The 20,030-nt window shown below is 40.8% G+C and overlaps 1 protein-coding gene across 4 annotated transcripts in view; it reads left to right on the top strand.

Annotated features, from left to right (window-relative positions):
• Positions 1-18,710, top strand: part of Grk4 (G protein-coupled receptor kinase 4) — a 72,216-nt gene extending 53,506 nt beyond the window's left edge. For 2 of the 4 annotated variants that reach the window (XM_032915838.1, XM_032915836.1), the window contains 7 exons: positions 4,032-4,069; positions 5,820-5,909; positions 10,857-11,065; positions 13,751-13,888; positions 15,716-15,853; positions 16,384-16,518; positions 18,549-18,710. In XM_032915838.1, coding sequence (XP_032771729.1) covers positions 4,032-4,069; positions 5,820-5,909; positions 10,857-11,065; positions 13,751-13,888; positions 15,716-15,853; positions 16,384-16,518; positions 18,549-18,599 — 799 coding nt within the window. In that variant the 3' untranslated portion in view covers positions 18,600-18,710. Of the gene's footprint in view, positions 1-4,031; positions 4,070-5,819; positions 5,910-10,856; positions 11,066-13,750; positions 13,889-15,715; positions 15,854-16,383; positions 16,822-18,548 lie in introns of those variants that run through there. The other 2 variants (XM_032915839.1, XM_032915835.1) reach the window with 2 other exon arrangements.
• The last annotated feature ends 1,320 nt before the right edge of the window (positions 18,711-20,030 follow it).

Raw genomic sequence — 20,030 nt, 5'->3', positions numbered from 1 at the left:
TTACACCTAGCTAAGCTTACTGTTTATGCATTTGCTGTTGTACAAGGAATAATTTGGACTTTTAGTCTGGAATGAACTACAATACAGAAATGGAGGACACACCTATGATGCATGTTTTGAGGCTGGAAGACATAGGCTTTAGATCCAGATCTTGAGGCTAGTGGCCAGGGAAAGCTTAGGCCCAGGCATGGTGGTTGGTACACATCTTTAATCCCAGGAGACAGAGGTTCAAGGCCAGGAGAACTTGCTCTGTCCCAGGAGAACTCTGGGTTTAAGGCCGGCCTGGGACAGATTAAGTTCTAGGTGAAGAAAAGCTTAAGCACAGGCATGGTGAGACATGCCTTTAAACCCAGCTTTTAGGAGACAGACCCATGCAGATCTCTTGAGTTCAAGGTCAGTCTACAGAGCAAGTTCCAGGACACAGCCAAGCTCAGGCAGTGAAGGAATTGGAAAACAGAAAGCTGGTGATAATGTAATAGAACAAGCTCCAGCAAGCAGCAGAACTTGGCAGCTTTGGCCATATGGCTCTGGCTTTAGTGTCAAGAATAGAAGGGACAATTGCTGGGACAATTGATGCTGGTTAGCTGTAGCTAAGAAGTTAGTGGTGTGTAAGAAGAGACCAGCATCATTGGAGTGAAATCTTTTGGAAAGTGTTTTCTGAGAGCACAAAGAAGTTGTGTTCCAGAGATAGCCAAGCTTGGACCTCATGCTGCAGCTGCACTTGGTAATGTGTAAGATCACCCATGTGGTACTGGTTTTGAAGGTGTGAAGAGGTCATGGAGAGCAGCTGAGGCTTGGCACTCACTGTAAGAGGCCACAGAAACACCATTTGCAGTTGACAACCTAGGACTGAAGGGGTCTTGCAAAGAAGTTGAGGCTTGGCACCATGAAGAGAGCCTATTAGAGGTTATTGGTGAAGTCTAGGTGCAGTGGAAGACGAGATGAATTGGAGATGCCAGTACTATACAATGATCACCAAGAACAGCAGCAGTGGAGTGGACTCAACCGGAGCCCAGAGTGCTGGAGAAGAGACCCAAGCCCTGTGGCAGAACCCAGAAGACCATGATTGGATCCCAGACATTCTAAGAAGGTGTGAAGTGAAGTTACCTTGGATACCCCAAATACTAGAGATGTCCAAGTCATGGGATAGCTGCTGAGGAAAGCTGCTAGCAGTGAGTAGAACCATCCAAATAGAAAGAATTGTGCTGTAGTCATCAAACCAGAAAGGAGCTGGACATGAGACATGAAGATGCAGAGTTTGGAGTTTGCCCAGTTGACTTTTGGTCTTGCTTTTGTCCAGGATATCCTCACTATGTCATTTTGAAATGATAATATATATCTTGAGATGTTGGAAGCATGTGATCTGCTTTTTGATTTTGATTTTTATAGGGGAATTATAGTTAACAGATTGCATGAATTTCAGAAGAGACATTATTAAGACTGTTATAGACAGGGACTTTTGAAGTTGGACTAAATATATTTTGCATTATGCTATGGCTAGGTATGGCCCCCATGAACTCATGTGTTTGAACAAGCATATGGGAATCAGGGAGTGGATTGTAGTGAATATGCTTACCCCAGGGAGGGGAACTATTAGGAGGTGACTTTATTGGAGTAGGTGTAGCCTTGTTGGAGGAAGTGTGTCACTGTGGGGGTGGGCTTTGAGATTCTCCACCTAGCTGTCTGGAAGATAGTCTTTTGTTGGTCTTCAAGTCAAGATGTAGAACTCTTGGCTCCTCCAGTGCCAAGTCTGCCTGGACACAGCCATACTTCCTGCCATGTTGATAATGAACTGAACCTCAGAGCGTGTAAGCCAGCCCTAATTAAATGTTGTCCCTTATAAGAGTTGCCTTGGTCACAGTGTCTCTTCACAGCAATAGAAACCCTAAGGCACCATGTCTGTAGTTACTATGAAGAATCTTTGTGTAAATGACTAGAGATAGTGCATATACAGTTCATGGCCATGACATACAGTGGGTATTCAGTGATAGATGGCTACTGTTACTGCTTTGGGGTTGGGCATTCCTTATCTAGAGCATGCATCATAGTGGATCAGATCTGGTTCCAAGCATTTTAGATTTCAGGTTTTTGATTAGCGTCCAGTATGTATTATTGCAACAATTATTGTTTGTTCTAGTTTAGTTTTTGTCACTGTAATAAAACACTTTGACCAATACTCTGGGGAAGGAAAGGATTTGGCTTACACTTCCATGCCACAGTTTGTCACTGACTGAAGTCAGGGCAGGAACTGAAGTAGGAGCTTGGAAGCAGGAACTGAAGCAGAGACTATAGAGAGATGTTTATGGCTTACTTTTCCTGGCTCATTCAGCGAACACCTTCTATAACCCAGGCCTACTTTTCAGGGATGGCACCACCCAAAGTGGTCTGGATCCTCCTATATCAATTAGCAGGTAGGAAGATACTTTACACCAAGGCAATGATGGTACACACCTTTAATCCCTGAATTGTGTAGACACAGGCAAATCTCTGTGAGTTTGAGGCCAGCCTAGTATACAGAGTGAATTCCAGGACATCCAGAGCTACATAGAGAAATTCTGTCTTGAAAAACCAAAATTAAAAAGAAGATACTTTGTAGGCTAATCTGATGGAGGCAGTTTCTTATTTGAGGCTCCATCTCTCCAAACGACTGGTTTGTGTCTAGTTGACAAAAGCTAACCAGCATTGCTATTTTGTGAAATACCTACAGTGTCTTGTCTTCTGTCAGAGCGATAGTATTCTCAGTTGATTGTACAGCTGACTGTATAGAAGGACAGGCAAAGGGCAGCTTGTTACTCTTCAGTGAACCTGTAGATCACCAAGGACCAGGAAGAAATGTACATTTGAGTCAGTAGGACTCAGGGTAGTCTTAAGATTTTCAGCATAACCAGAGCCATTCTGATGGCAGGCTACATTTGAGCAGAGGGGTTTGAGTGGAATGGGAGGATGTGAAATGGGAGGATGACTGGAAAGTATAGAAAATGAAGGAAAGTTCCGTGTTAAGAATAGTTTCATTTTAGTAATGTTTAATAGGGTTTTTAATTACCAAATGGACAGAGGGAAAACTTACAAATGCTCATTTTTCTTGTACCTAGAGAATGAATACATATATGCCCATTGGAAAACAACCCCTGCCAAGAGCTCCTGCCAGGCCACCTGATTTCCCTACTCACTCTCTACCCTGGCCTTTCAGCCCTGACAGCGGTGACATCCACCCTGAGCCTCCTGAGCAAATGCTACCTTGACAGGGACCAGCTGCCTACTGCTGGCAGGTGCTCCCTTTGGATCTCGGGGGTTTTTCTGTGCTGGTCCTCTGTCACATCTTGCTGCTGTGTCATTTCTAGGGTATTGTCTTGCACTTCTGGCTTAGGCTGTCCTTTTCATACGCTCTAGGGATGTGTCCACATGTTGGGAGAGGTACTTAAGGAAGCTGAATTGTGAGGTTGGGGATTTAGCTCAGTGGTAGAGCGCTTGCCTAGCAAGCACAAGGCCCTGGGTTCGGTCCCCAGCTCCGGAATAAAAAAAAAAAAAAAAAAAAAAGAGAGAGGAGGCTGAATTGTCCTCAAATGTGAAGTCATAATTAAATATAAGTTCTTTGAAAGGTTTTTTTTGAAATGTAATGCATTTTAAAGTCTTAACAATAAGATAGAATGAGTAAAATTCATTTAGGCCTAATTGCTTTCCTTACTCTGGGTTTACATACAGAATCACTGAAATGTCTTCAGCTTGGCAGGACTGTGCAAAATAGTTCATTTTACATTCAACATATATATGATGCTTGCTGAGATTAATTCCTTTTGGTTTTTATAGTCATACATCACCATGTCTAGCAATGTAAAATTTTTTATAGAATTATTGAGCTGCCTGTAGTTATGGCTGAAGCCTGTAACAGCTTGGATTGCTCACAGAGGATGGTTTTACTTCCTGCCCTTCTAGCTCTAGCTTTTTGCCATCAAGATATCTGTGGCTGTTTCTTCTTAGTGCTCAGGAACTGATTTCTGAATAACAGCTCTTTGTTGTTTCTTTCCTTGTAGAGACCTAAAACCAGAGAATATCCTCCTTGATGATCATGGTAAGTGAAGAAAGTCTTTCATGTTTAAGTGTAGGCTTGTCAAAGGGACACTGTACTTGAAAGCTAGTGTGGACATAGCTAGTTAATAATGCCGACTGGAAACAATAACTAAAAGAAACTCTTTGGGATGTGTTCTTAAAAAAAAAAACAAAAAACAAAACCAAAACACCCAAAACAATTGACATTGCCATCACTTGTACTTACATAAAAGCAGAGACACCATATGTCAATAGTGAATGTTTTGAAGTAGGTGAAAATAGACCCACAGTGAGTATTTGCTCTCCTGATTTTGGCTGTTGACCCATATTTCTTTTTTCTTTACTCCTTAGCCTTCTAAACTTGGCATGCTGCCCTCTGTGCTGTACCCTTATCATATATCACTTTCACAGAGTAGGGGTGTAGAATGCTGCTGTGGGAACCCTGTGCTAGTAGATGGGGACTGTCCTTGTGTTTATCTCCTTGTTAGCTTCATGGGTGCCTCTGACATTGGTATCTCTGGATCAGAGAATGAGCCCTATTGCTAGGATGCTGATGTATTTATATAAGTAGGTTAGCAATCTGAGAAGGAGCTTACGTCTAGTGATTCTTAGTGGCTAAAAGGATTTTTCTGTGGAGTAGAGAGCATGAACCAGAGCCAGAGTGATTCCTATAAAGAGTAGGCTCATGTGGTTCATTACTGAAGGCAAATGTGGAACATTATCAGTACTTTGCCTTAAGTTTACTCCTACCACTGCTTTCTGCTTGCTACCTAACTTATGTACTGATCCAAGGAAGAGGACAGGTGCTTGGAATTTCATTTATGGAATAATTGAGAAGTAACTTGACTGCTTCCAACCCTTAAGTTTGTGATTTGTGCTGAGATGTGCTGCACTGGTATCTAGAGTTGACTTTGAAGGGAAGAGAACACATTATATTGTAAGACACCGAGTAGTTTACTAGGTGTGATATTAGGGTGAGTCTAAATCCTATGACAGGTGTCCTTAGAAGAACATTTTCTGTAATTAGTTACTTTTATAGGACTGTAGCCAACATTTATGCCTTCCTATACACAAAACATATGTACTGTAGAGTTCTCTAAGTGAAGTATCTTAACTGGACTGTAGAGTTCTCTAGGTGAAGTATCTTAACTGGACTGTAGAGTTTTCTAGGTGAAGTATCTTAACTGGACTGTAGAGTTCTCTAGGTGAAGTATCTTTTTTTTTTTTTTTTGGGTTCTTTTTTTCGGAGCTGGGGACTGAACCCAGGGCCTTGCGCTTCCTAGGTAAGCGCTCTACCACTGAGCTAAATCCCCAGCCCCTAGGTGAAGTATCTTAACTGGACTGTAGAGTTAGTTCTCTAGGTGAAGTATCTTAACTGGACTGTAGAGTTCTCTAGGTGAAGTATCTTAACTGGTAGTTATGAGGAGATAATGAACATTGCTCCTCTGTTTTCATCTGGAGGTTATTTACTGTGAAAGGCCTTCTTTAAGTATAAATATAATTTCATGCTGTTAGTGAAACTCAGTGTGCCGTATGAAATTACATTACATATGTAATGTTTAGATATTGCTGTTTTATACATTTTTATGTGTATTGTTGCTCTGGGTATGTAATCTCAAGCCTTGTATATCATATACAAACAAGGGTTCTATTACTGAGCTATCCCCAGTCCTCATCAATACTATTTAGATGGACTTTGTCTCGCAGTTATAAATTGTCACTAAAATGTTACTTCTCCCCATGATCTGTACATTGTGTGTGAACATGCACAGGACACATCCGAATTTCAGATCTTGGTCTAGCTCTGGAAATCCCAGAAGGGGAGATGGTTCGAGGAAGAGTTGGTACTGTTGGCTACATGGGTAAGTGAAAGATGACTTTGGTAGACCTTATCCTTTCCTGCTAGGTGCCCCAGTGCTCAGAACCTAGAGGGAAGAATTAGCTTTTAATTTACTTTAATAGTATGAACCTCATTAAGCCATAGCAATAATGCTACATTAAAAGATTAATTTTTTTCCATTTTTAGGGTATTTCTTATTTACATTTCAAATGTTATTCCCTTTCCTGGTTTCCAGGCCACCATCCTCCTAACCCCTCCCCCTCCCCTTCAATATGGGTGTTCCCCTCCCCCCAACAATCCTGTTCACTGGGGGGTCCAGTCTTGGCAGAACCAAGGGCTTCCCCTTCCACTGGTGCTCTTACTAGGCTATTCATTGCTACCTATGCAGTTGGAGCCCAGGGTCAGTCTATATATAGTCTTTGGGTAGTGGCTTAGTCCCTGGAAGCTCTGATTGGTTGGCATTGTTGTTCATATGGGGTCTCGAGCCCCTTCAAACTCTTCCAGTCCTTTCTCTGATTCCTTCAACAGGGGTCCCGTTCTCAGTTCAGTGGTTTGCTGCTGGAATTCACCTATGTATTTGCCATATTCTGACTGTATCTCTCCGGAGAGATCTACATCCGGTTCCTGTCAGCCTGCACTTCTTTGCTTCATCCATCTTATCTAGTTTGGTGGCTGTATATGTATGGGCCACACGTGGGGCAGGCTCTGAATGGGCGTTCCTTCTGCCTCTGTTCTAAACTTTGCCTCCCTATTCTTGTTCCCCTTTTAAAGAAGGAGTGAAGCATCCACATTTTGGTCATCCTTCTTGAGTTTCATGTGTTCTGTGCATCTAGGGTTATTCAAGCATTTGGGTTAATATCTACTTATTAATAAGTGCATACCATGTGTGTTTTTCTGTGATTGGGTTACCTCACTCAGGATGATATTTTCCAGTTCCATCCATTTGCCTCTGAATTTCATAAAGTCATTGTTTATGATAGCTGAGTAATATTCCATTGTGTAGATGTACCACATTTTCTGTATCCATTCCTCTGTTGAAGGGCATCTGGGTTCTTTCCAGCTTCTGGCTATTATAAATAAGGCTGCTATGAACATAGTGGAGCACGTGTCTTTTTTATATGTTGGGGCATCTTTTGGGTATATGCCCACGAGAGAGATAGATGGGTCCTCAGGTAGTGCAATGTCCAATTTTCTGAGGAACCTCCAGACTGATTTCCAGAATGGTTGTACAAGTCTGCAATCCCACCAACAATGGAAGAGTGTTCCTCTTTCTCCACATCCTCGCTAGCATCTGCTGTCGCCAGAAAAAACATTAATTTTTAAAAATATTTGTATTACATGTCTTTATTATTGTGTACATGTATGTGCACATATGAGTACACCAGGGAGCACATGTCTAGGATGACAAGTGACAAGTGAGTCAGTTCTCTGCTTTCCCAAAATTCACATAGGCTTTAAGTTTAAAGCAAGTACTTTTACCCATTGAGCCATCTTGCCAGTCCCTGAAATAACACTTAATAAAGCTAATTATCACTGTGATACTTTGTATACAAACATGACAATTCACATTCTTCCTGTCTGAAAACAGTTAGCTGTAAGTTAAAGTAGTAGCCTAGCTTGTTTAGGGATTTCCATGGGTCCCTTTCAGCTAACAACTCAACTGGATGATACCCAGTCCCAGAACTGAAGCTTCATTTAGTGACAAGACATGGCCATTAGGAATTTTGACTCCCTCATTCATTTGGATTGCCTTCATATCGAAAGTTTCCACTGCACTAGATTTCCATACTGCCCCCCAATTCTCTTCCATTCTAAATGTCTTTCCCCCTGATACCTTCCTTCAATCCTGTCTTCCCCCATCCTTTTCCCACATAATCCTCCCATTCTACCTCCCAACCCCTGATTCCAGTCCACCCATAAAATTTCTTTTATTTCCCCTTCCCAGGGAGATCTATGTGTCTCTCCTAGTCCTGTCTGCTATATCTAACCTCTCTGGGCCTATGGACTGTAGCTTAGTTATAATTTATTTAATGGTTAATATCCATATGTAACTAACTACATACATATTTACCTTTCTGGGTCTCAGATTACCTCACTCAGGATGTTCTGTTCCCTCGCCTGAAAATTTCCTGATGTCTCTTCCTTCCCTCCCTCCCTCCTTCTTCCTTCCTTCCTTTCTTTGAGCTGAGTAATACCCCATTTTGCAAATGTACCACATGTTCTTTATCCATTCTTCTGTTGAGATTGTTCCCAATTTCTGGATATTATGAATAGAGCAGCAATGGACATTGTTGGGTAAGTGTTAGAATGAATGTCATTTGGGTATATGCCCAGTAGTGGAATAGCTGGATCTTGATGTAAATCCTTTCCCATCTTTCTGAGGAACCGCTATACTGATCTCCATAGTGGCTGTGTAAGTTCACACTCCACCAGCAATGAAGGAAAGTCCTCCCCTTGCTCCACATCCTTGCCAGTAAGATCTGTCATTTGTGTTATTAATTATAGCCATTTTGACAGGTGTAAGATAGAATTTCAGTAGTTTTTATTTGTATTTCCCTGATGGCTAATGATGTTGAACATGTTAAGTACTTTTTAGCCATTTGAGAGTCCTCTATTGAGAATTCTGTTTATATCTGTACCCCAATTTTAATTGTTTTTTATACCAAGTTTCTTGAGTTTGATATTTTGGATAATAGCCCTCTATCAGATGTAAAGTTGCTAAAAATCTTTTCCCATTCTGTAGGCTTCTACTTTACTCTAATGATATCATTCTTTGCTATGTAGAAACTTTTCAGTTTGAGGTCCCATTTATTGTTGATCGTAGTGCCTGCATTGTCTGGGTTCTATTTAGAAAGCCATTTACTGTGCTAGCGTGCCCAAAGTTATCTTCCACTTTCTCTTTAGTATACCTGGTTTTATGTTAAAGTAGTTAATCCATTTGGAATTGAGCTTTTGTGCAGGGTACTAGGTATGGGTCTATTTGAATTATACAGTTTGGCCAGTGCCATTTGTTGAAGATGCTATCTTTTTTTTTTCAGCATGTGTTTCTGGCTTCTTTATCAAAAATCGGGTATCTATAGGTATGTGGGTATATGGTTGGGCCTCAAATTCAAATTCATTAATCAGTATGTCTGTTTTTATGCCAATACCATGTGTTTTTTTTTTATTATTACTTTTAGTATAGCTTGAGATCAGAAATGGTAAGACCTTCCACAGTTCTTTTATTGTTTAGGATTGTTTTAGCTATTCTGTTTTTTCCATATCAATTTGAATATTGTCCTTTCAAGATCTGTGAAGAATTTTGTTGGAATTTTGCTGGGGATTGTACTGAACCTGTAGATTGCTTTAGTAGGGTTCTGAGCATTGGAGATCTTTCCATCTTCTGATACCTGTTTAAATTTCTTTGAAAGTCTGGTAGAATTCTGTATTAAAACCATTGGACCCTGGGCTTTTTTTGGGAGAGAAACTTTTTAATGACTCCTTCTATTTCACTATAGGGTGATAGGTCTGCTTAAATGGTTTATCTGACCTTGATTTAACTTTGTTAAGTCGTACCTATGGACAATATTACCTATTTCTTTCAGATTTTCCAATTTTGTAGAGTACATGTTTTTAAAGTATGTTTGTATGATTTTATGGATTTTATTGGTGTCTGTTGTTATGATCTCCTTTTGTTGGTTTTGATTCTCTCTCTCCTTTTAGTTAAATTGGCTAAAGTTTTATCAGTCTTACTGATTCAATGAACCAACTTTTATTCTTTATATTATTTTCTTTGTTTCTATTTTATTGATTTCAGGCATCTACTCCTTTTGGTTGTGATTCAGTTTCCATGAGTTTGTAAGCTATTGTTCCTGTTATTGATGTCCAGCTTTAATCTATAATAGTCTGATAGGATGCAGGGAGTTATTTCCATTTTCTTGTGTTTGTTGAGACTTTCTTTGTGTTCAAGTATGTAGTCAATTTTGGAGAAAGTACCATGAGGTACAGAGAAGAAGGTATATTCTTTTGTGTTTGGGTAAAATGTTCTGTATTTACAAAACCTAAATGAAATGTTAGGTTCATTTGTTTTATAAGCCTTATCCATCTGATATCTGGGAAATTAATCAAATTCATATTATTCCAAAGATGAAGAGTATGGTGGGTCTTTCAGAGCCTGACATTTCTCCCCTTGTAGTTTTCTGGGGTTTCTTCTGACTTGGGAACAGATGACACAGCACTTGAAGCACCCATGGGAACATTTGAGTGATGGGAGCACCCCAAGAGGCACGCTTTCTCTCCAGTACCATTTTACCATATTACCCACCCTGTAGCAAGCAAGTTTATTTAGTACAGATATACAGACCCTGCTTCAATTATTCTTTCCACATCAAAGACCCAACTATTTGAAGTATATAGTTCAGTGGATATTAGTCCATTTAGGAAGTTGTGTATCCATCATTACACATTACCATTTCTCTATCTGGTTTCAGAACATTCTTCACTCAGAGTTTAATGACCTGTTAGCAACTACTCTCTATTTATCACTTCTATTCCAAGGTCTTTCAACCATGAATTTATTATGTTCAGTCTCTCTGAATTTGAATATTCTGTATATTTTATATAATCATATGATACATATAAATATAATCATGTGATCTTTGGCTCTTTATGATTTTCTTTATTTTGGGAGATGGTGGGTAGGTCAAGAAAGAATTTCTTTGTGTTAGCCTCAGATGCCCTGGAACTAACTCTGTTGATTGATCTGGCCTCAAACTCGGCAGACATCCACCTGCCTCTGGCTCCCCAGTGCTGGGATTAGAAGCATGGGTCACCACTGCCTGGCTGTGATTTTTCTTTAAAACTTAGAATGTTTTTTAAAGGTTCTTAGATCACATTGTAACAAATATTAAATTAATGTATTACTTGGAATTAATTATGAAAATATTTAAGACCAAAATTTAATTTAAAATTTCCTGTATGTGTTATGTAGCTCCAGAAATTATCAGTCATGAAAAGTATACATTTAGTCCTGATTGGTGGGGACTTGGCTGTCTGATATATGAAATGATTGCGGGACATTCTCCATTCAGAAAATATAAAGAAAAAGTCAACCGGGAGGAAATGGAAAGAAGAGTGAAGACTGAAACTGAGGAGTACTCTGAGAGGTTTTCAGAGAATGCCAAGTCCATCTGCAGCATGGTGGGTCAGGTTCCACAGAGCCAGGGAAATGTTTAACTCACTTCCTCTCTTCAGAAGGCAGTAGTCATGTAGGAAGTCAGCCTTCAGAAGCAGGATAGTCACTCCCTTCCCAATTTAAAAGTCCTGGTTCAATACTAAGACCAGGCTGAGGTGAATTCAGCCAGGCCTCTCAGTAACCTGCCTCCTTCTTGGTGCTTCATCTTAGGCAGACAATGAGAGTAGATCAGAGTTCCCAGCACAAACTTGGGAAATGACTGGACAACTCGAGCAAAGCCTGAGGAAAATTCATGACTCCCCTTTTGTAGTGACATTATTGAAAGGAAGAATGGTGCCAAATTACTCTGTTTTCAAAAAACAGCTGCTGAGTCTGGTTCATTGACTCATTTTATCTGAAATTAAATATAAAACGTTTAATTTTTATTATATTTTGAAATGGGAAGATTGTCTATGCCAAATTCTTTTTCTCTAAATCATCACAGACATTCTAACTCCAAGGGCAACATGGGCCAGATTGATACCTTCCTTACATATTTGATTATTGTATTAGGACCATCATTGTTTATGAGACATTGTTATGAGATAATGCTAGAGAGCAAGTCCTAACATAATTATAGAACAAGCCAGAAGCAGTTGGGTGCCATCTACCCTTAGGGCTGGTTTTTTTTTTTCCCACCAACTGCTGGCTGCCTACACACTAAAATTTCTTTGTCACTTGCTTATCTTAAAATGGTGCCTATAGGCATTACTTTCTTTTGCTGTCCTTTGATGAATTTTTAAAAATTTTCTTTTAATAAGGGTTTATTGAGTCAGTTAACTCTATTAAGAAACCCCTCACAAGAATGCCCTTCATCTTCTGCTGGTTTGCCTCATCCAGCCTTGATAGGAGGGTTTGTGCCTAGTCTTATTATAATTTGTTATGCTATGTTTGTCTGCTATCCCTGGAAGGCCTGCTCTCTTTTTTGGGTGGGGGAATAATGTATGAGAGTTAAAAATTAAACACAAATGCCCCCAATTAAGCCTAAGTCTCTTTAGCAATCCCTTTCCAAGTGGTTCTAGATTGTGTCTGTTTAACGTCTAAAACCAACCGTCATGCTTAGTAACTACTGTGAGGAAAAACAACTGACTTGTAAACAATGAGTTAAGTTTCCTTACCAGTGAGGAAAGCATCTTAGGATATACATGCGTAACTTGCCCAAGAGCAGAGAGGGGACAAGAACTGGGGCCAACCTTCTTTGATTGATAGTATGAAGAAAGGCTTATTTGAGTTTGTGACAGTTGTAAATATGTAAAGAATACTTTTAGTCAGGCAGTGGTAGCCCACACCTTTGATCCCAACCCTTGGGAGGCAGAGGCAGGTGGATGTCTGTGAGTTCATGGGCAGCTAGATCTACAGAGCAAGTTGCAGGGCAGCCAGAACTATATAGTGAGACCTGGCCCACCCACCCCCCAAAAGATGTTTGAAAAGTTTTTGGGTATGTAGTGGCACTTGGCTCTAATCTCAGCAATCTGGAGGTGCAGATATGCATATGAAGATTTCAAGATCAGCCTAGGCTACAAGACTCTGTCTTGAAAAAACTCAGTGTCCCAGTGTCCCAGGAGATCATTTAGTAGGTTAAAATACTTGTCACATAAGTCCACTGACCTCAGTTTTATCTCTAGAATCTATGCCAAAAGCCAGACGTGGTGGCACATATCTGTAATCCGTGTCTCCTAGGGTTAGAATAGGTGGCAGAGACAGGAGAATGATCTGGAAGTTTGTGAAGCTAGGTAGCTTGGAATATACAACACAGCAGCAATTGTTGCCTCAACAGATGGAAGGAAGAATGAACTCCTGCTTTACAAAATTGACCCCTGACCTCCACACACACACTGTGGCATGTACCCACATTCACACAAATACATATATAAAACCAAAAAGGGGAGAAGTAGAGATGATGTTCAAGCTAGGACAGAGACAGAGAGTTAAATATATACAGTTTTAGAAGTAGGCTTGATCAATTTTTGACTTGGGGTCCCTAGTATTCTAATGATTAAAGATTTCTTTTTATAAATTCAAAGCATTGAAATAATTTCCGAGTTTACAACTATTTCCTTAGTAATTATCTCTTAATTTTTATAGCATTTTAACTTTAGGATTGACTTACTCAAATGGCTTATTTTTCTTGAGACAGAATCTATATAGCTCTGGCTGGCCTGAAACTCACTATGTAGATGAGGTTGACTTAGAAGAGATCCACTTGTTTGGCCAAGCTGAGATTAAAGGGGTTCACCAGGAGGCATGGCTCTGCAAGCTTCCGTCTCTTCATCAGTCGTGGCAGTACTCTGTGAAACCATAATCTACTTGGTTAAGTCTCAATTTGCACAGTTTGGTTGATATTTAGTAACTACAGTGGCTGTTAACTTGGATAGATGTCCTTTCTGCCACCCCTATTTCTTTGATTGTTGGGGAGGGATGTTTTGTTTGTTTTGCTTTGTTTTTTTTGGCTTTTCATGATAAGAGTTTCTCTGTGTAGCCCTAACTGTCCTGGAACTCACTCTGTAGACCAAGCTGACCTTGAACTCACAGAGATCTGCCTGCCTCTGCCTCCCAGGCTGGCGTCACCACCACCTGGGTTGTTAAAGAAGACAGTTTTGAGTTTACATTTTATCTTATCAGCTTCATTTGACTGTTTCTCTCTTGTGTAGTTACTTACCAAGGATCCAAGTAAAAGGCTGGGCTGCCAGAGTGATGGAGCCTCTGCTGTAAAGCAGCACCCAATATTCAAGGATATTAACTTCACCAGACTGGAAGCAAATATGTTAGATCCACCTTTCTGTCCTGATGTGAGTATGCTACCCCGAGTAGCTAGGTCCCAAGAATACTGATTCCCAAAACACTCTTGTCAAAACACACTTGATGGTGTGATTCTGCTCTATGAAATCTGAGATCTGTTATTTCTGCTTCTCTTCTTTCTTTTCTCCTCCTTCTCCTTTTCTTCCTTCTTCCTCTTCCTTCCTCTTCTTCCCTTCCTCGATTTAACCTCTTTTTCCTCCTCTCACTCCCATATCCTCAGGCAGACCCTTAGTAGCTCTCTGGCTTCCAGGCCTGGTGTGTGCAGTCTATCACTGCTAGAGTAGCCAAACTCTTTCTTCCATTTCTCAGCTCCATTTCAGAGCTCCTTGGCATGCCCGTTAAGGCCCCGTGTGCCAGTGTTCCTTTTCTGACCTCAGTGCTGAGTTTCCCTCCATCCATGTGCTCACTCCTTACTGTGCACTGTGCTTTAGTCTGGACTGTGCAGCCCTCTTTACTTCTCACATGCTACTGAGACTGGAGCTGTCAGTATCTGTGCTAGCAAGCATGTTGCTTCTACTTTTCATCCAAATGCTAAGGAGGTACTTCACAGGTAGGATGCTGTCTTAGTCAGGGTTTCTATTCATGCACAAAAACATCATGGCCAAGAAGCAAGTTGGGGAGGAAAAAGTTTGTTCAGCTTATACTTCCACATTGCTGTTCATTACCAAAGGAAGTCAGGACAGGGACTCAAACAGGTCAGCAAGAGGCCATGGAGGGATGTACTTACTGGCTTGCTTCCCCTGGCTTGCCCAGCTTGCTTTCTTATAGAACCCAAGACTACCAGCCCAGGGATGGCACCACCCATAATGGGCTGGGTCCTCTTCCCCCCACCCCCATCACTAATTGAGAAGATGCCTTACAGATAGGTTTCATGGAGACATTTCCTCAAGGAAGGCTCCTTTCTCTGTGATAACTCCAGCTTGTGTCAAGTTGACATACCAAACCAGCCAGTACAAATGCTCAGTGCCATCAATGGAGAAAAACCTCACTTAGGGATCCCACAGCCAGTGGTCTTCATGCCAGTTCACAGCTCTCTCTGTGTCTCCCACAGGAGTAACCACACCATCCTTCTATAGTTTTAGTCTTTGCAATCTATGTTTTTGCTGCAGAGATGGAAAGAGATCCTTATGAAGGGTTTATGAACACCTGTGTATGGAGGACTGGAACAAAGACACAGCAACATCTATGACACTAAAAGTTCCTGGAGAGGGCTGGAGAGATAGCTTAGCAGTTAAGATCATTGACTGCTCTTCCAGAGGTCCTGAGTTTAATTCCTAGCAACCACATGGTGGCTCACAACCATCTGTAATGAGATCTGATGCCCTCTTCTGGTGTGTCTGTACAGAGCAATGGTGTACTCATATACATAAAATAAATATTTTTCTTTTTAAAAAAGTTCCTTGAGAAAAGTGACATAGGAACTGCTGTGTCGCAGAATATGCATGGTATAAATTAGAAAATTACTTTAAAAAGAGGGCCTTGGCAATGAAGGGGTGGGGAGGAGTATATTTGGACTTGTTCTCTTAAATTAAGGGAGCTTAGAGTTGCTTTAGGGCTGGGAATGTAGTTAAGTGGTATGGTGCTTGTCCAACATATGCAGGGCCTATGTCTAATCCTCAGCATCTGAAAATTAAAAACAGAACATCCTTATAAGCTAGATATAGTCAAGGCAGCCAGATTGTATGTTCAAGTACAGCCTAGGCTGCCTGTCTCTGTCTCAAAATTCCAGAAGAAAAACATAACCAAACAACAAAACAAGAAAAGAATTATTTAAGATGTCTCGTAGGCTGATGCCTCTCTTTGTTCTTGGTGCCCAGCCTGAGGCCATTTATTGTAAGGATATCTTGGATATTGGACAGTTCTCTGTGGTGAAAGGAGTCAACCTGGACACCAGTGATGAGATCTTCTACGCTCAATTTGCGACAGGGTGTGTCACCATCCCCTGGCAGAATGAGGTACTATTCTTTCTAGCAGAGTAGGTTTATGCTAGTGCTAGTTTTAGCAATGGTGTGTGTGTGTGTGTGTGTGTGTGTGTGTGTGTGTGTGTGTGTGTGTGTGTGCATAAGCGCAAAGTAAATTTATGCAAAGGACTTGACCATGAGGACTAGATCATGGGCAAACCAAGACCATGCCAGAAGCATGGCAGCTATTCTTGTCCTAGTTACAGGAGGTGAGTAAAAGTGATCTTGGGAATTGCCTGCCACCCTAGAGTCCTGCTTCATAAGCAGGGCTAGCTAGTAACTTGGCTCCAGTGGAATTAGCTTTTTGGGAGGTACACTTCAAGAAAGAGGAACAAGAGGACACTTTATTTATTCCAAGAGGTCAGTAACCAGGAAGCTAGGAACATGGAACCAGAGAAGGTCTGGGAGCTATAAGGTGCCCCACATTGAGGTCAGGTACTGGGTAAGAGCTGATAACACTAGGAGATCACAGAACTTCTCTTGGTGTCTCCAAAGATGTTTTGTCCTGTCTTTTATGCATACAGATGATTGAATCTGGATGTTTCAAGGACCTCAATGAATATGAAGATAAAGGTCCGTCACCACTTGAAAAACACAAGATATGTTCCTGTATTCTTAGACCAAAGAGAAACTTCTTCCATAGACTCTTCAGAAGAGCGGTAAAAAAAATCTTTTGCAAAAGTAAACTGTGGTGGCTGGGGCTATTGCTTAGGTTAGAATGTCTGCATAGTAGGAGGGCTCAGGTTCTGAGAATCAAGGGTGTGCACAGGTATATTGACACCCCCCCTCCCATTATGTATTATATGTGTCAAAAGGAAAATATTTCCTCAGGAAAATAGCACTTTTGGGGGAGGGGTAGGTTCAAGACAGAGCTTCTATGTGTAGAACTCAATTTATAGATCAGGCTGGCCTTGAGTTCAGAGATCCACTTGCCTCTGCCTCCCGAATGCTGGGATTAAAGGTAGAAGAGTTACTGTGAGTTTGGGGCCAGCTCACTAGTAAGTCCTTGTCAGAAGAGAAGGAAGAAGAGAAGAAGAGGATCAAGAGGAGACAGACCAACAAAGACAGAAGGATGGACACACACACACACACACACACACACACACACACACACACACACACACACACGTTTCATATAGTTTAAAGCAATATGATTCTATGTAAAGTTACTGGTAGAGTCTTCTCCATGCTCGTGGAAAGATTGTTCTGATCCACAAAGCAATGACTCTCAGCACTGAAGCTGCTTCCTGTTTTGGTGACAAAACATTTTGACCTTGCTTAAAGGTCAGCATCTGATGGAACTCCCACAAACAATGCATGTTTAGTCCTCCGTGTTCTGACTCCAACTACTGCTCTCTCATGTCCAAGCAACAGGAAAAGAAGGTTCCCTTCTAAAAGTGGAAGTCGTTTAAAGAGACTTTCTGTAGTAACGTTACTCTTGCTCTGTAGCCAGGGAAGACCCTGTCCTCCTGTTCCCTCCCTCAGCCTCCTGAGTGCTGGGATTAAAAGTAAGTAGCAGCATACCTGATAAGGTTAGAAAATAACTTCACCAAGCAAAATGTCCTATGAGTGGATTGCTTTGCTTTTTAACCTTCCAAATCGTTTTTCCTTTTTTCCTCATACCTATCATTTCTTGAGGAATTTACTAAGATTCTTTTGATAGCATCCTAATTTGTATTTTTTTCAATATAGAAAAACAAGACTTCAGTGGGTAAAAATATCCCAAAGTGATTGTGTTATGCCCACATTTTCTGTCTTAACTAGGGGATAGCTAAATGCACTGACCAAATTAGTCTATTTCTGTATCCAGTGAAGTCCTGTTGTGTGTCCCTCCTTACTCAGAGCGCATTCGACATTCACTGAAGGCCTTGCCACCGACAGAATAGGGCTGTGCAGTATGGAGCACCTTCTTACAATGGCATCTGTGGGTAAAGGAGCTAAGGAGTCTCCTTGTCTCCTGCACTTACTCAGCTGTTGCATTTGATTTAGCAACAGTAACAAAGCGGCAGAACTCATCTTGAGCTAGTTCCTCTGTATATAAGTTACGCATGTGCCTTTAAATGTTATTTTTACAGCACAGGGATAGAAGTTAGGACCACTTGTATACATGAATACTCTAACAATTAGCAACATGTCCACACTCCCCACCCTTTATTTTTAAAATGTTTTTGAAATGGGTTTACTAAGTTGTCTGTGCTAGTCTTAAATTTCAGATCTTCTTGGCTCAGTTTCCTGAGAGGCTGGGAATGCATTTAGAATTCCATTTCTTGAAGTAAATAAGAAAAATATATTTAAAATTTTTGTTGGCCTCACAATTAGTGTCCTCCTAGTTTTGAGAACATTATATCATTTGTTCCTAGATATCTTTGGAGATTGGTTCCAAGATGCCAAAGTGTAAAAGTGCTCAAGTCTCTTTTATAAATGGATAGTGTTTACATACAAGCCACAGAACTTCTGATTACTTTAAATTACCTCTAGATTACATAAATATGTAATACAATATACAAATAGTTATAGCATGCTTTTAAACTTAAATGACTTATTGTCATTAGACTTAAAATTTTTTGGACTATTTTTGATTCAGGGTTGGTTGAATACATGCTTATAGAACGCATGGCTACTCAAGCAAGCAAAGCCATCTTGGCATTAGAGACATAGCTGAGGCTGGCCATTGTGCTGTTTGTTGCAGGCCTGCCTGAACATTGCCCACAGTGAGGAGAGGGAGCCAACAGAACACTGACCATTCACTGTGCAGACCACAAAGCAAGACCCTGGTGTTAAGAAGGAATCTGTCACATACTCAGTGTCTTGTCCTTTCCATAATTGTAATAAACGGTCTGTAACACTGTTTATAATGTGCTTTCATGTATTTTTTACATTAATATTTGTATTGTCTTTTTACTGAAGCTGGATTAAAGAAGAACCCTGAGAATACCACTGTGTGCCCTGAAACTTCCAAGTGTGGATGTCTTGTGTATTTGAACAGTTTTCAAAATCTTTTCTCTGTGTATCTGCCCCAATACTTTTCAGAACCCTGTTTAGCTTTCCTTCAACTTTGCTTAGGTTCTTGCTGAACTATGAATGCTACTTTCATAAATTCAAATCTCTCTCCCATAATCATAGATTCTTCCCTTTATTTTTTTTTCAATCTCCCCTCCCCTTCCTGCTTTGGTACTCACTTACCCCCTGGAGGTCTGGGGTAGATTTTAGGCCCAACATGTAGTTAAATGTTACCTGAAGACACACATCATTTTCCTGGGACTCCACTACATCTCATGCAAAGTGAATAAGTTTTCCCTATAGTCCACTGACGTCTCTTATGCTCTGACTCAAATCCTGTTCCATCCAGTTGTCTGCTTCCTCATCCACTTGGACTGTTCCTTACTGAGTTGAATGCAGTTCTTTTCTTTTTTTTTTTTTTTTTTTTTTTTTTTTCGGAGTTTGGGACCGAACCCAGGGCCTTGCGCTTCCTAGGCAAGCGCTCTACCACTGAGCTAAATCCCCAACCCCTTGAATGCAGTTCTTTAAGCCTCTGCTTTATTGTCAAATGGATCACATTTCCATTCAGCCCTGCCATTGGATGATGAGCACTACGTTTCGGTTCTTGACATACATCTTGAGGGCCAAGTGGAGTTGTAAAGTCATGCTCTGAAACATGAAAGAACACTTCTAATCTTGATTTTCCTAATATGGAACTAACTGGGATCAAGAAAACATATAGCTTGTCTCCTGGGAGGAATGTTACACTTGATGTAAACTTCATTAATGAATATGACCACTAGTACTGGCCAGGGGGTAGGGCCACTCCCTGGGACTGTTGGTGCTTTTGTGATACTTGTGGTCCAATTACCTAAGTCACTGTGAAGTATGGTGATGCTGTAGTGAGGAGAGCTTCATGTCTGAATTATCACTTCAGTGGGGTGCAGATCAGGGGATTTTAGTCAGAGTTCGCTAGAAGAACAGAATTGAAATAATATGTTATAAAGGGGATAGATCAGATTAGCTTGCACAGTATGGGCTTAGAACCTGTGATAGCTGTTCAGTCCTTGAGTCTGGAAGCCTTAGCAGTCTCAGTTTGGAAGTGAAGGCTTAAAGGACTCCTGGAGAGTTGCTGATTTTCAGTCTGTGTTAAGAAGGCTGAAGAAGCTGGGCCATAATATCCATGAAGCAT

Source organism: Rattus rattus, chromosome 11 (genome assembly GCF_011064425.1).
Source record: "Rattus rattus isolate New Zealand chromosome 11, Rrattus_CSIRO_v1, whole genome shotgun sequence".
Lineage (NCBI taxonomy): Eukaryota > Metazoa > Chordata > Mammalia > Rodentia > Muridae > Rattus > Rattus rattus.
The sequence above is the reverse complement of the archived record's forward strand: the minus strand, read 5'-3'. Positions and strand labels throughout refer to the sequence as shown.